The sequence below is a fragment of the Falco cherrug genome, chromosome 4 (genome assembly GCF_023634085.1).
Source record: "Falco cherrug isolate bFalChe1 chromosome 4, bFalChe1.pri, whole genome shotgun sequence".
Classification (NCBI taxonomy): Eukaryota; Metazoa; Chordata; class Aves; order Falconiformes; family Falconidae; genus Falco; species Falco cherrug.
In genome coordinates, this window is record NC_073700.1 from 3,643,340 (window position 1) to 3,657,871 (window position 14,532).

The following is a 14,532-nucleotide window of genomic DNA, read 5'->3' on the forward strand; positions in this document are numbered from 1 at the left end:
GAAGAGAGATTTTATTTTTATGGGGGTGGGGGAGTTGCTTATCTCTAAAATGGGCCAGCCGTTGAAAGCAAATTGCTCTCGTGTTAGTCTAACTGCTTCAGTCTGTGCATAATATTTTTTTATGATCTTCACAGGAGCTACGTACAATCAGAATTACAAACAGCCTAAGAGCTGGGTTATGAAAAATGCACATACAGAAACAAAAATAAGGAAGCAGGCTGCCCTTTATATAAACCAAAACTTAAATCTGTGTAGAATGTTTTGTGTGCCAATGGTTATATATAAAATACTGTGATACTTATATGCAGAAAACATACTTGTGGAAACAGAGGTCGTTCTTCCCTAACTTTCTTCAAACAATCTGCTACAAGCCTCTTCATTGCTTTGGGGCAGTTCTTGTACAATTTACTGAGGTCTGGAGAAGCATACCCTCGGCCAACCATGAAAATAATCTGAAAAAGAACAAGCAAGTAGCAGAAAAACCAAAGTTGTAAAAGTTGTTTCACTGCTTGATCGCTTTAGTGTCCCAAAGTGATGAAACATGAGTACCAAAGGCACACACACACACCAGAAGAATCCAAATTAATGAACCTAAACAACGGTCCTGCACGTGTGTCACGCAGGACATGATTCGGTCAGAGCGATGCGGTGGTCTGTAATGCTCAATAAGCAAAGGAGCTACTGCGTTCAGAGTGAAACAGCAGATGCTACGTGACATGAACAGGACACAGCAGTTTCCTTCAGGTGAAGGCTACAGTGACAACTGATCCTCAGTCTGAGCCCTGATAACCAGCCAGCCAGGTTGGCACAGCTTCTCTATACTTCAAATACCAAAAAAAAAAAAAGCTTCAAATACAGTCAGGAAACTGTATTTGCAGGTATCGCTGTAAAACAGCGTTGCAAATGGAGATGTACAGCTAGCAAGTTGAAAGAGATCATCGTAACTGATGCAGCAGAAAAGAAAACAGGGTTGGTTTTGTTTTGAGACAATAAAAGATGCTGTTAGTGTTGGAAAATACATTGTCTGGTTTAGTCCAAGTTAATATGGTCACCTTTTAGGTTTTTCATCAGACTTCCAGGACCCTTAATAGTTGCCTATATAGTATTGCTAAGACTATTATCTGCTAAAACAGTGGTAGGTTTGGGTGGCTGAGGGGACTTTGAGGGTTTTACCAGGGGGAAGGAAGGGTGAACAGGTAATGGTGCAACCATTGCTTCTCTTTCAACTAATGCCATCTCAGAAAAAAAAAAAAAAAAAAAAGAAAGAAAAAAAAAAGGGTCAATATAACGGTGCTAAATGGAGATCTCAGTGGTGTTCTCCAGGAAATACTCTATCCCTCCCCAGAAAACTTACTTGAGAGTCATGTGTTGCATGTTTTGCAACAGTAACGATTATTAAAGCTTGCATATGATTTAAACATTATGAATTAAAACATTCTAATATCCCAATTTGTAGATGACCTTAAAAATAAGAAAAACAAACTTCCTTAAACAGAACTGGCCTCTTCTACCTGGAAAACAGACTATGTAACATAACTAAACAGGGGCTAAAATCTAGTAATTTGTCCCACATACACACACACATCTCATTATAAGCTCTTATTAAAAAAAAAAAAAAAAACCAAAGCACAAACAACAAAACCAAACACAAACCACAACTGAGGATCAGCAAAACAGAGATCAAAAAGATTTAACGGTTTTAAGTTCATGCCCTACAGAATGAGTTAGCTTTAAGCTAAGCCAGAAAAAGCATTCATGTAAAGAGAACAGTTGAGGTTTCTGTCCTTAATGTGCTTCTTTGTAATTACTGGTTAACTGACTGGCAAGAATACATCTTAGTAAAGACCAAGTCACACAAACTAACATTCAACACTAGAAGGTTTGACAACAGCTGCTATTTTGTCTTCACTTAGTAAAAAGCACAGAATCCAATCTTGCTGATGCAAGAACAGCGTATTTACGATCAGAAGGGAAACTTCATATAGCCACAAATACATAAACCAAGATTTTATTGATAAAGCTTTTGCTACAACCCATGAATAAATTGACAGGGCACTTGAAAAAAAATATTTTTTAATAAACATTTTCTTTGAGTAACTGTCACTGTCAACTTTTAAGCAAATACTAAATTACAGAGATTTACTGCTGAAGCAAATCATGTTGTAAACATCTCAATTCTTATTTTGCTTTCCTCTTTATCTTGCATTTGTCAAGGACAACAAAACGTACTGTGCTCAGGAATAAAATGCAGTATTCAAAGGATGTTTCTTACCTGATCTCGGTTGTTTATGTGGGAGTATGGCAACTCTCCTGTCATTAGTTCATATAATACTATTCCATAGGAGTAGACATCTGACTGAAAACTAAACGGGTTACTATCCTGCATCCGTATCACTTCTGGTGCCTGTGGAAGGAGGAAAAAACGATTAAAGTTATGAGCAATATGAACAGAAATGCAAAGGATAAGAGAAGGTGAAAATATGTGGAAAGCAGAGAACAAGCTCAACTAAAAATTAGTGAACAAAGGATACCTTCAAAACCTTTGGTAAGTTCTACCTAAGGCTCTGAAAAAGTTCAGGCAGTGCTACTCTACATCTTAGTAAAAAAAAACAAAAAAAACCCCCCAAAAAATCAATACAGCTGAGCATAAACAAAAAAACAACACTTGAATTTAACAAGTGTTTTACCATTAGAAAAATAACTATTATTCCATGTTGCACTATTTATTGCCTTCTGTTATACATATGTCTGAGTCCCTCTCACCATCAGTTCTTAAACAGGTATCGATGTTAAAGGGGAAAAAATATAAAATTCTAATACAGACTTAATCTCTTGTAAAATTGATAGCAAAACACCTACATAAAATGTGAAAGCCAAATACAAAATAGAATGTATTAAAGATCAGGGAAGAAATGCAAGAGCATTCTCACATCTTTGCAAAACAAAGCAAAATTATGAAGCTAAAGAACTTAAACGACATTGAATAATTTAATAAAACAAGATATAAACTATCAAGATATCTTTCCTGTTGACTAAGAATTTTTTCTCCCACTAAAGAAGTCCCTCAGAATTACTGAGCTAAGTACTACTTAAAGTACAAGAACAAAACCCCAGTAACAGATTAAATCAACTTTCAAGGAACAGAATCAACCTCTCCTTCTACACAATGACAACTCAGCAAAGACAGTCTATAAATGATTAAAAAATGCAAGGGTTTGGATTTTTTCCAAGATCTGTTTCATGTGTATAAGCATACCATTAGGTAAGTTAGTTTTAAATCCTTTTACAGAAAGCTGTAAAAAGCTTTGGCTTTTTATGTATCTTTTTTAAAGAAAAACTGGTTTCTGCTTTTGTAACTTTGTTTCAGGTGATTTGCATATTTTATAGGTCATAAACAAATCTGGGTCTGTTCATTAAAAATATCAGCATCCTGATATTCTAAATGAACACTTCCTGACTTTTCTCAAAATGCAAATACATGAGGAACAATGAAGGCTGCAAGCCTAGTAATAAAGAACAATTTTTTAAAAGGAAAACCTGTTTCAAGTAACACCTGCAGCTCATTCAGTGGTAAATACTGAAAGAATTAAAATGTATTAATACATAGCATTCAGCAACTCAGTTTTATTTGGTTACACTTCCCTGAAGTACCTGCCACAAGTGTTGCTGAGTGCCCTGTCCTGGGAGCTGGAAAATACTGCTGGTTGGTGTACATGCTGAATTTTAAATAAACTGCAAAAGTATTAACAAACATGGGTCAAGTGAAACTTCAAGAAAATACTGAGAGTGCCAAGTAAGACTTTCTTGCATAATTTCAATGATGCTTTTTAACCTTGTAACAGGCATTATACCACTTTTTCCATTTACTTTAACGAAGTCCCACATTTGACAAGTTACTCAATAGATTTTCTCCAGGTGAATTTTGGAAGGAAAATTGTGGAACTGCATTGTTCCGGCAGAAGTTAAACAATGGTAATTGTTGGGAATGTCCTCTCAGACGACGACTGGGCAGTACTACTTCCAGAAGAAACTCCAGAAACTTTCCAGCAGAACTTGAAAACTTCTGTACCTCAACTGACCTTCACCTACGGTCCTGAGCTGCCTCAGAACCTCCCGCAGCCATCCAGTGCCGGGTGAGGAGCAGCATCAGGGTATGTATGAAACATCTTGCCACAGCCCCGAAGATGACCTGAGCTCACTCCCACGCTTCTGGAAGCACTCCCCACCCTGTCCCTAGCCCCCTGCCGAAGCTGCCCGATGGCGATCAGCAGCATCTGCGCGAAGGGATGCTGCCAGGTCCCGAGCAGGGAGCAGGGGAAGAAGAGGCCACGATGAAGAAAGGCAGGTCTGAAGAATCCCACAAAGCCACCATTAAGCATTTTAAAGCCTGTTAGACAAGCCCATCTGGGGAAAGGCACAATTACAGCAGGAAAAAGGCTCTCCTCTTCCCTTGGAACAGCTCCTTCCAGTTCCACTGACAGCCCTGTCTCTGCCCTAAATATTTAAAATTACTCCAAAAAATCAAAAGGAGAAATCCTTAGGTGAATGGTGTCTACTTTGGACAAGTAAGCACTCCAGCCCTTCATTCCTCAGTTTTAACTTGTCCTACAACTGGAATAGTATGTCTACACTGTACTAACAGCGTATGTCGATTCATTCAGATCTAAAGCTTTAAGATAGCGTTCAACTAACAAAACATGTATTAACAGAATGAAACCCAGCTATTTATAAGCAGTGAAATGTTTTGCTCACCATCCACAAGATTGAACCTGTGGGCTGTTCCACCTGTTGAGATCCACTCCATCTGGATTTTACAGTTGCCAGACCAAAGTCTCCTATTTTCACTGTGAGGCCTTCATGAAGAAATATATCTAAACATTTGTTAAAGAAATTCTGTAGAAAACTTGACTAAACAACTCCGAGTTTTCTGACATGATTATGAAACGTCTGGCTAGGTTATCACAAATGCAAGCCAACCATCCAAACTGCTGATTGTTTTATTAAAACCTGCTACAAGCTGTATCTTAAACACAGGAAAAGTAATTCTATGGCCTCTGTATTTACAGAGTTAACATTTAAGACTAAGTAAGACCAGATGTTTCAGCATTATTTTGCACATTTATCTTTATGGTGAGTTAGGACAGAAATCAACTATGTTAATTAACAGCAGTGACTGCAGGTGCTTAAATAACTGGTGTCAAGAAACATATAAGGAAACAACATAGAAGTCATCACGACTCAAAAAAGAAAACTAAATAAAAATTAAGAGCAGAAACAAAATCTATTTACATAAAGCTGTCTGGCAGATCTATTTAGCTACAGTTTAACTATCTGAACTGGAAATAAATACAAATAATACAGATGTGTGTATCTGCTTCACAGATTCAGAAATAGAAACATGACTGACTCCCTAGTTCTCATTTCCATGTCAGGAGAAGAGTTCACTTATGTCACAAAAATGGTCATCATTATCAGGAATCCAAACTCCTGACCTCCTATATACTAAAATGATTATTTTTCTAGCTTAACTGAAAATGGGAATCCTCTTACATTATGGAACTACTAAATTTGGCTTATTTTTTTGATGATGACATTTGCAAAACATTCTGCTCACACTTTACGAAAGGAAGTTACAATTCATGCTGCTAGCTCAAAGGATGCTCTTCTTGGCAATTTCAAAAGCAGTCATTTTCAAAGGCAAAAGACATCGGTTTCCAACATTTTTATTCCATATGTGTTACTAAATTAATATTTTTGCAAGAAATACAGTGGTAAAAGGTTGTCTTTTGTTGAGTTTAAAGTAAGATTTTTTGCCTCATTTCTGCTAGTCATGTGAAAGTGTTTTAAATTTATTAAAAATATATGGGAAATAGTATCAAAACCCACATGTGCACACATACCTCCCGTCAGGTAGAGTGCAGCTCCTCTCCAGTACAGGGTTTGGGTAACAGAATTGGATCAACACCACTCAAGTAAAAAAAGACAATTTTGGAGCGCAACTGTTGCACATCGTTTTCCATCTTTATCACAACAGTTTGGTAAGCAAGCACGTATGTTCTATCAAAGTCCTTGCTAAAAAGTAATTTCTTACCAATCAACAAGAATTACTCGTTAGGAGTTACATACATTTGAAACAGCTAGTTCAACCCCCCAGGAAGCTCTGTATTAACAACAAATCACTCTCGCGTTAAAGGAAATACGATGAAGTTAGGAAAGGATACTATTGGATTTCATGTCTCTGTGGATGATATTCTTTGCATGTAAATAGCTGTGAAAGACAAAGCAGAAAAGTGCCATTACGAAGGCTGTTCCCACAAACTCGGATGAGCACTGACAGCATCAGACAATGACAGCATCTTCTATGCTACAAACATTACAACATGTTCTGAAAGACCAGTGATGTGGTTACTGTATCAGCTCAGGTATCTGGAGAATGCTTCCAAAATAATCCTGTAACTGTGAACCCTGTAAGCATACAGCAGGAACAGCCATCCTCTCATCTCACAGAAGCACCACAAGTATTAATTAGTGTTTGCCAAACACTGCAATGTTACAGTAAGCAATACAGGGAAGAAAAAAAATAATTCTATGTTTAAAATAGGATCTGATCCAGTGCACTGCAGTAAGAACTCAAGCTACAAAAGATGATAAAATAGAGACAAGTGACTGCTAAAATGACTAGTGGTCTAACGTGAACTAAGGTAAGAAAAAAGATACTTAACAAAAGCAAGAATGCACACAACAGTGCTGAACTAAGGCTGCACAAAATCTTTCCTTGATATACCATTGTGCCTTGTTACTATTTTAGTGCAGTAACTTTGCATATTAGGGTTTGGGGAAGAGAAGGGAAACACCATTCCAAGAACAAAAATAGCCAGCATTGTTTATCCTACTCACTCCATTCCCTGTGCCGTCTGCCGAGCAATATCAATGAGCTGGAACATTTGGAACTTGGTCTCTTGAACATGCAGGTGTTTATACAGACTGCTTCCTTCACACCACTGCGTAACAATGGCCAGATTATCTTTAGTCATGTAGCCCATGAAGAGCAAAATATTAACATGCCGAGTTTTCCTAATAGAAAGAAGCAGAGAAAGAGAAATTAGTATCTTTACAAAAAACGTTATCAAATTCTTTTAAAAATGCATTCCTGGCTGAAGGAACCTATTTCAGTCTTTGTGTCCAAAAACATAAGTTCCCTGCATTTTTTTTTGCTAGGTGGAGGTGTGTGTAAGGTTTGTTTTTAAAAATAATAAAAATACACCAGAATTGCCAATTTATATTTTTTAAACAACGTCAGCTGAATTTCTGCTTTTTAGTTAAAATACTTTCACTTCCAAGGAAATTATTTAAAATCAGCCTTTAGAAAAAAGGTGTCATGAAAATTCAAAGGTTTTGAAATCAGTAACCAAGGCTCGTGCTTGCAAGTGGTATTAGAAAAAGTTACTGGAATAACAGAAATGACCCTGAAAGCTGTGAAAAAGTGAAAAACGTAGATAGAAGACTGAACCTCAATAGGAAACAAAAGGGTCATAAACTGCGAAGAAATTAACAGATGAGAAGAGAATTCTTACGTACTCTGGTTCAGTTTCAGGATTAACATTACAGGTAGTTAACTGGACACCACAAAAACAGTACTTGAAAGCAGAAAATAGTTATGTAGATCAGAGTATACATTAAAAAAAGGAATTATGCTGCAATTTTAAAAGGTACAGTTCAAGTATTCTGTCCAGTGATGAGAATTATGACAGACTTTATTAATTGTCACCTTTTACTGCATACCAAATGTGACCTGAACAGTTATGGGTATTAGTATGCTTTATCTCCAAGGACAACTTTCAGAAACAGTGAAGAACCACTGAAATACTCTGAATTATGACTGCTGTCTCAGAGCTCCACAACAATATTCAGAAGTATCACTATATTCTCTCTTTTTTATTCTTTATCTCTGCTTTTTGTGTCTTATCAAACATAGAATATTGGGCACGACTGCTTACAGGAGGGGTAGCAGTCAAATACAGTAACTTGAAGTAACAGAATTTAGCAACGAAACTACCAACTCACCTTAATACAGCCACTTCATTTCTGAAAGCCTGGAACTGTTCTGGGGTTGGGTCTACAACCTTTAGTATCTTCACTGCTACATCCCCTGAAAATACATTTACCATAAAAATTACTTTAAATGCAGTGCTTTCCCCCCCCCCCCCCCAAAAAAAATGACATTAACACACAGTACACTTCAAATTCCTAATCTGTGCACAAGATACCTCTACTAATTTGTACACAAGTCATGACTTTCCTGCAGACATACAAACGCCTGTAGTATCAAGCAATTCATTTACCTGAATTTCAGGCTAATGGAAGAAGTCATCAATTGTTCCCTTTATTTTTTTTAACAGCTACACCTGGCTAGAGCTACACGTTCTTTTTGCAAGATATGAAGCTACTAAAATCTCAAATAGACACGGAAGGTATTCTAGTGTAGGTGCATTCTCAGCACATTATTTCAAGCAGTCACATCAGTGTCTCTCTGCTTCCAAACAGTATCCAAAGTTTCATCACTTTCCCTTTTTTCTATCCAGCTTTAGCCAGCATAATTATATAAAAATACAAAGGTGTATATATAAGTTTAGATCTTAAAGTTTTAATATGTTTACCTATAAAAAAAAACATATAGGTACATACACACATCCTTTTAAAATATAAGCTTCATTTAAAAACCAAACTTTCTAGATTTCAATACTGCTAAATTTCAGGAATGAGAGGGATAAATTATCCAGGAATAGCAGAGAAATCATGAACAATATAACTGATTATAGTATTTCAATAACAAATTTGGGGACTATGGGAAGCCGACTACCTTACTATTAAGCTAATACATTTCAAAGTTTTACTTAAAATCTTCATTTGATTCACTTCCACTGTCAGTGCTTGCTTTAAATTTCAGTATCTGTTAAAGGGTAACAGAGAGGAATATATGATGACCCAGTGCTATCTGTTTGGAGACTGTCTCTACAGAATGAAGTTGTAAAAGCCTTTACAGCATACATCCAGAAAACAGTGGAACTGATTTGATTCAAAAAAGGTACAATAGTGGAGTGAAGCCAACTGTTCTAACAAAAGTAAGAGCACTGAAAGCAAGACCGACTGATTCCTCAGTGAAAGAAGCAAGTATCATATTCATTTTAACTATCGAGGGACCACATTTTAGAATTCAAGAGGGGGATTAAACTTGCCTTGACACTGTCACAGAAAGATAAAAGCAGCTTAGGAAAACTGAAATTTCAGATTTTAGTCCACATGCAGTAAAAAGATTTGAGAGGTGCTATACTCCTGACATAGGCTTATCCCATAGTTTTAAAGGCTGCTGCCACTTAAGATTACAGAATCATCACCTACATTTAAAAAATCCTGAGTGGCAGATTTCTCTGCTACCACACAATCACTAATTTTCTTCTTCTTAATATGGCCTCTTCAAAGATATACGTGAAAAATATGTTAAGCATGTCTCTAGAATATAATGATCAACTGAATACATTAGGAATACTAACTGCCTAATTAAAAAAACAAAAAGTTGCCAATGAAGAAGGGTATGTGAACTGGTACTTGAAAGTTCCAGGGCACCCTGAGTTAACTGCAGTATCTTCCACTGTAGTTACCAGTTGCTTAATTTGCTGTATAATTTGAAGTCAAAGATGAGCAAATATTGAACACATTATTATACATTTATATCTTCCTCCTTTAACATCAGTAAATGCAATACACTTCCTATTTCATCCTCTAGCATGTTCATAAAGAGAACCATCTCACACATTTGCAGTATGCATTATGTTTTGTCATTTACAGATGTCTCTGCTTACAGGCTGGAACAGGAGAAGAACTGATAGAAAGACTACACTCTTTCACGTGACTACCAAAATCACAGGCTTCAAAACCAGCCAGTTTCTACCGCAACTCCTCTTGACACGCAATGCAAGACCAATAAATGGTCTACCAATGCTTGAAGTCTACTGCTACGAGCTATGCCCACACAAGGCAAGGATGCAGCATCCACTGATTACAGGCCACATGTTTTCAGATTATTTTTCAATATATTCTCTATCATGATCCTTGCTCCACAGACGACGTATACTGTTCTTAACTAAATCAGGTGCCACGTTTTTTAGGCTTGATGGCATTTCCCAAGCAGTTTTCTCTACAGAAACAAATACACAATAGCACTTGTTTTGTTTAGCAGCAATCTGAAGACAAATCAGCTTCCGCCACCCCCCAACCACCAAAACCCTAGAACTGATTACCAGGGTCAAAGGGGAAATGTGAGTGTTTATGATAGGTAGTCTTCCAACCCATTTAAACTGCCTTGGTTCTCTTTCCGCCTTTTAAATTTAGAAGCATGCTACAGGACACTACAGGATCCAAATGGGGTCTGTAACAGAAGCGGTGCAAATATGAAAATTAGTACTTAACCATCAGAACAATCTGGAAAAATATGGAAGTGCAAGATACCTGTTCAAGAGACACGCGCTCCTCAGAGCAAGACTGTCTTTGACACTTCATTTTTATTTTGGAAGACTGAAGTCAGGGAAACTTATTGGAAACCTAAAACGGTTTGCATATAGTTGTACACAGTCTTCTACAGGTGCTCTCCAAAGGTTCATTGCAAACAGCCCTTCATAGCTGGGCACGTTAGGAAACCCAACCCAACATCTCTAACTTAATCTAGACTTTCTACTTAAGTTTGCAGCAACCTGCCCGCTTCAAATTAATTTCATTTAGCTTCACCAAGACGTTTTTATTGCTGCATTTGTATTATTAGAATAGGTTACTACAAAAAAGTCTGCAGTTTCACTAATTTGTGCAGTGAACTCCCAGTTTTATTTTAAACAGAAAAGATTTGCAAGAAATATAAACCTTTAAATCTTTTAAGACCACACCGCAAATGACTTAAAAAAAATAAGTTAGTAATTTAACTTTGACTTTCTTGAGAAATCAGGAAAACTACCAACAGTTACTACAATAAGATATTCAATCTTATCAACATTGAGTTAGGAGACAGCTCTACAGCCATCTTCTGCACACAGCTGAGGGTTCTTTCTAAACGTGTAGCTCCATGCATCTCCTGTTTAACACTCCAAAACATCCTAACAAGACAAGGAGCTGCAACTGTTTTATTAAAATAAACACTGACAAGAAATTCTCATTTATTATTCTGTTTAGCAAAATCCTACTTAACCTATTTTTCCTCTTGATTTCTGCGTTCCATTTTACTTACATAATGAAAATCAGTTTAACTGTTCATGAATGTCACTTTTAGCATAAGAATAGTCCTTCCATTGATGCTAACAATATTTGGGCTTTAAGACATGCAAGTGTTTATTCCTTTAAAATAGAGAGTGGAAGATAAGTTTCCAGATTTTTTTTGGTCAGCTTATTTTATGACAATTAGGCCCTGGAGGGGTTTGTGTGTGTTTCTTTTTAAATCACAAGCCCTGAATTTCAAAACTAATTCTGCAGTTCTGCAGTGTGCCTCTTTTCAAAGTATTCTAGCTACCTTTATATCATAAGGTCTCACATCAACTGTTTTTCCCTTAGAAAATCTCTACAAAAAAAACTATTTATGCTTATTTCCCTTCCCTGCCACCTTGAATGTAAGTATGCTAATTAAACCATAGAGGTATTAAAACAAAAGGTAAATATAATTTAACATCAGTCTGTGAAAATTCCAAGCTAACTCTGCTAATTCAATCCTCTTAATGGAACGTGAAATCTTTTCAGAAAACAAGCTGTTGTAGAACACGGTAATAAAGAAAACATTGGTTGCAATATAGTGAGCATGTTGATGGCATTTTGTCAGATTCAGATTCTGATGTCTGTTCTTTGCCTTCATTTCACCACTACTGGTATCAGGAAATTTGTATCTCTCCCCTAGTACCTTTGGTGGTTGATACGCACATAGCACCATTAAAACAATTTTACCTTTTTCTAGGTTGCTGTCCTACCCTATCAACATTTTGAGAATATGGTAACACTTGTCAAGAACTTACCATGCCATTTGCCTTTGTAAACTGTTCCAAAAGAACCTGACCCTATTCTGGTAGAAAGCATGACTTCACTTGCTTCTATTTCCCAGTAATAACTGGAATCTCTCTGTCCACGAGGCCTCTGGAACAAAAATCGACAGGGCTTTTACTCTAAGTATTTAAACAAATATTTTATATATACACACACCAAGAATGAAATAACTTCCATCATACAAGTTTAAGATGCACTGAAACCTTGAGAGTTTTGTCCTGCAGTTTGGGCTTTTGTTCTTGCCTCAATTTGTGAGGGGTGGTGGGTTTGTTTACAAAAAAACCCCTTGGTCTTAGATCTTAAGAGGAACAAATATTTTATAAGCAACTACCTAAAAACATCTGAAATACTTAAGAAACTTACTGTTTCAAAATCACGATACTAAAACTCATTTACATATTTAAAAAGAAACACAAATGATGAGAGCAGAATTCTCAAACATCTAAGTGATTAACAACTTTGAGTCCCACTAAGCAACTGTAGTTTCATTTTTAAATCTTGTAAGCCTTCAAAAAATTACATATATTATTCATTATTATACTATCTTTTCTTTCCTTACCCCTGCCCATTAGTTTAAATCAAGCCTTTGAGTGAAAACTCTCATTCTGTTAGATCTTTTTTTCTCTGGGATATTTTGACTAATTTTATTGGGAAACAATGGTATTATCAATATCTGCTTTCTATAGAAGCTATGGCAACATGGTTCAAATAGTGATAATAAGGCTAACTTTAAACAGACTAAAAAAGTAAAAAAGATACAGCCCCTGAAGATTTAGAAAAGTAGTCCTTGAATCTGTACTGAAAAACAATTTCACAATACTGTCTGAAATTAATTTTCAATCCAGAACACACTGTTCTGGGTATTTATAATGCAATGCAATAGTGCTATCTTTTCCAAGGTAGTTAACATTATACTGCTATTAAATACGCATGGTATAGAGCAATCCAAGATGACCATCAGCTTTTACTGCCTTTTAAGTACAGAAACGTATCTCAACACACCACTACCCCCAGCACAGTTTAACATCTTTTTTTAAAAAAAATATTACCATACTTACAATTTTGTTCTTTTCTTGTGTATTAGATCCAGGGGCTCTCTCTCTTTGGGCTGGGACTGGGGTTTTAGGCTGAGACCAGCCGGTTGGGCTCATATTGTTAGGACTGCCAGACAGAGCAGAGGGTGAGGCTTAAATAAAAAAAACCAGAAGAAAAACAATTTACGAACCAGAAAATACACACAGAATAATATTATAAATTATTTTTGTAAAAACCATACCTGATTCACTATGGCTTCGAATTGCATCCTAAAACACAGAAGACAGATAATAAAGTTAATAAATATATGAAAGCATACAAAGGAACAAGCAGAAATAGTACTGAAATAATTCCTGATGGTTTTGGTCAAGTGCGATACAGTATTGACCAACACTCTCCAAAAGATTGCAGCTTGGCTATTTTCTAGTTACAAGAATCCTATATGCTAAAACCCATGCAATCCATGATTTCTTACAAAACATCAAAAATATTCATAGTATATTGAAAGGTACGACTACCAAAAAAAGGAGAGGAGGAGGAGAAAAAAAAAAAAAGAAAAAAAAAAAAAGGACACAGAACAAGAAGAAACACCAGAAATACTATCTGCATTCCCACCACTGGATTTTTATACATGCTTTTATTTCAGACCTGAACATAGCTCCTGTGATGGTCCTCTATCTCTAAGGGACAAGTTCTCAAAAAGGTTTTGGGTTACAAGTAGGAAAACTTTTAAAAGCCCCTAAAATATTCCAAGTCAATAAACATTTTGAAATACCTCTACCATACTATTTCAACCCCCAAAAAAAGACTACATCTAGTGCCCTAATACAAAAACATCTAATTTTCAAAACATTTTCCCACAGATTAAGGTTTGACGACATTTGCAAACCATATTCTTACACAGGTCACTAGTTGGTACAGTGCGACAACTCTCACCTCATGCCACAGGCACTTTACAACACAATTCTACAGCCATGCACAAGATAAACTAAGCTCTGACAAACATGACTTTACAACTTTTCTCACCTGCTATGTATTATCCCAAAGTACATACAGGAAAGGTAAAATATCCAGGTACTGTGTAAGTACAAAGCAAGAACATGCACTACAGAAATGTTAAATACCGTCAAAGTTAATAGAAGTCAATTCAAACTTTCTAACTGATTAGTAGAGTAATAAATGCAAGATTTCATAGGAAGACAAAACAAGCCTACATTCCACCATACGGTTTTCAAATTAACTCAGACTATCCTTAGTAAAGAATCATTTATGAAATATATAATTTTAGCTAGTTAGTTGCATTCTCCCAAACTTGACTCTATATTCTTCCATAGTATCTCTACTCTTCACCCAAATGAATTAAAATCTGCATAAACTACCAAAAAAGAACTCCTGCAAGTTACTACTTTTGTCCATTTTGAGGAC

General features: G+C 36.2%; 1 protein-coding gene across 4 annotated transcripts in view; it reads right to left on the bottom strand.

Annotated features, from left to right (window-relative positions):
* RAF1 (Raf-1 proto-oncogene, serine/threonine kinase) overlaps positions 1-14,532 on the bottom strand; it is a 44,184-nt gene that overhangs the window by 1,789 nt on the left and 27,863 nt on the right. For all 4 annotated transcript variants that reach the window (XM_014284344.2, XM_014284345.3, XM_005444404.4 and 1 more), the window contains 9 exons: positions 13,349-13,376; positions 13,131-13,258; positions 12,045-12,162; positions 8,065-8,149; positions 6,898-7,074; positions 6,222-6,268; positions 4,753-4,871; positions 2,273-2,404; positions 318-452 (listed from right to left, as the gene is read on the bottom strand). In XM_014284344.2, the coding sequence (XP_014139819.1) occupies positions 318-452; positions 2,273-2,404; positions 4,753-4,871; positions 6,222-6,268; positions 6,898-7,074; positions 8,065-8,149; positions 12,045-12,162; positions 13,131-13,258; positions 13,349-13,376 (969 nt within the window). The remainder of the gene's footprint in view (positions 1-317; positions 453-2,272; positions 2,405-4,752; positions 4,872-6,221; positions 6,269-6,897; positions 7,075-8,064; positions 8,150-12,044; positions 12,163-13,130; positions 13,259-13,348; positions 13,377-14,532) is intronic.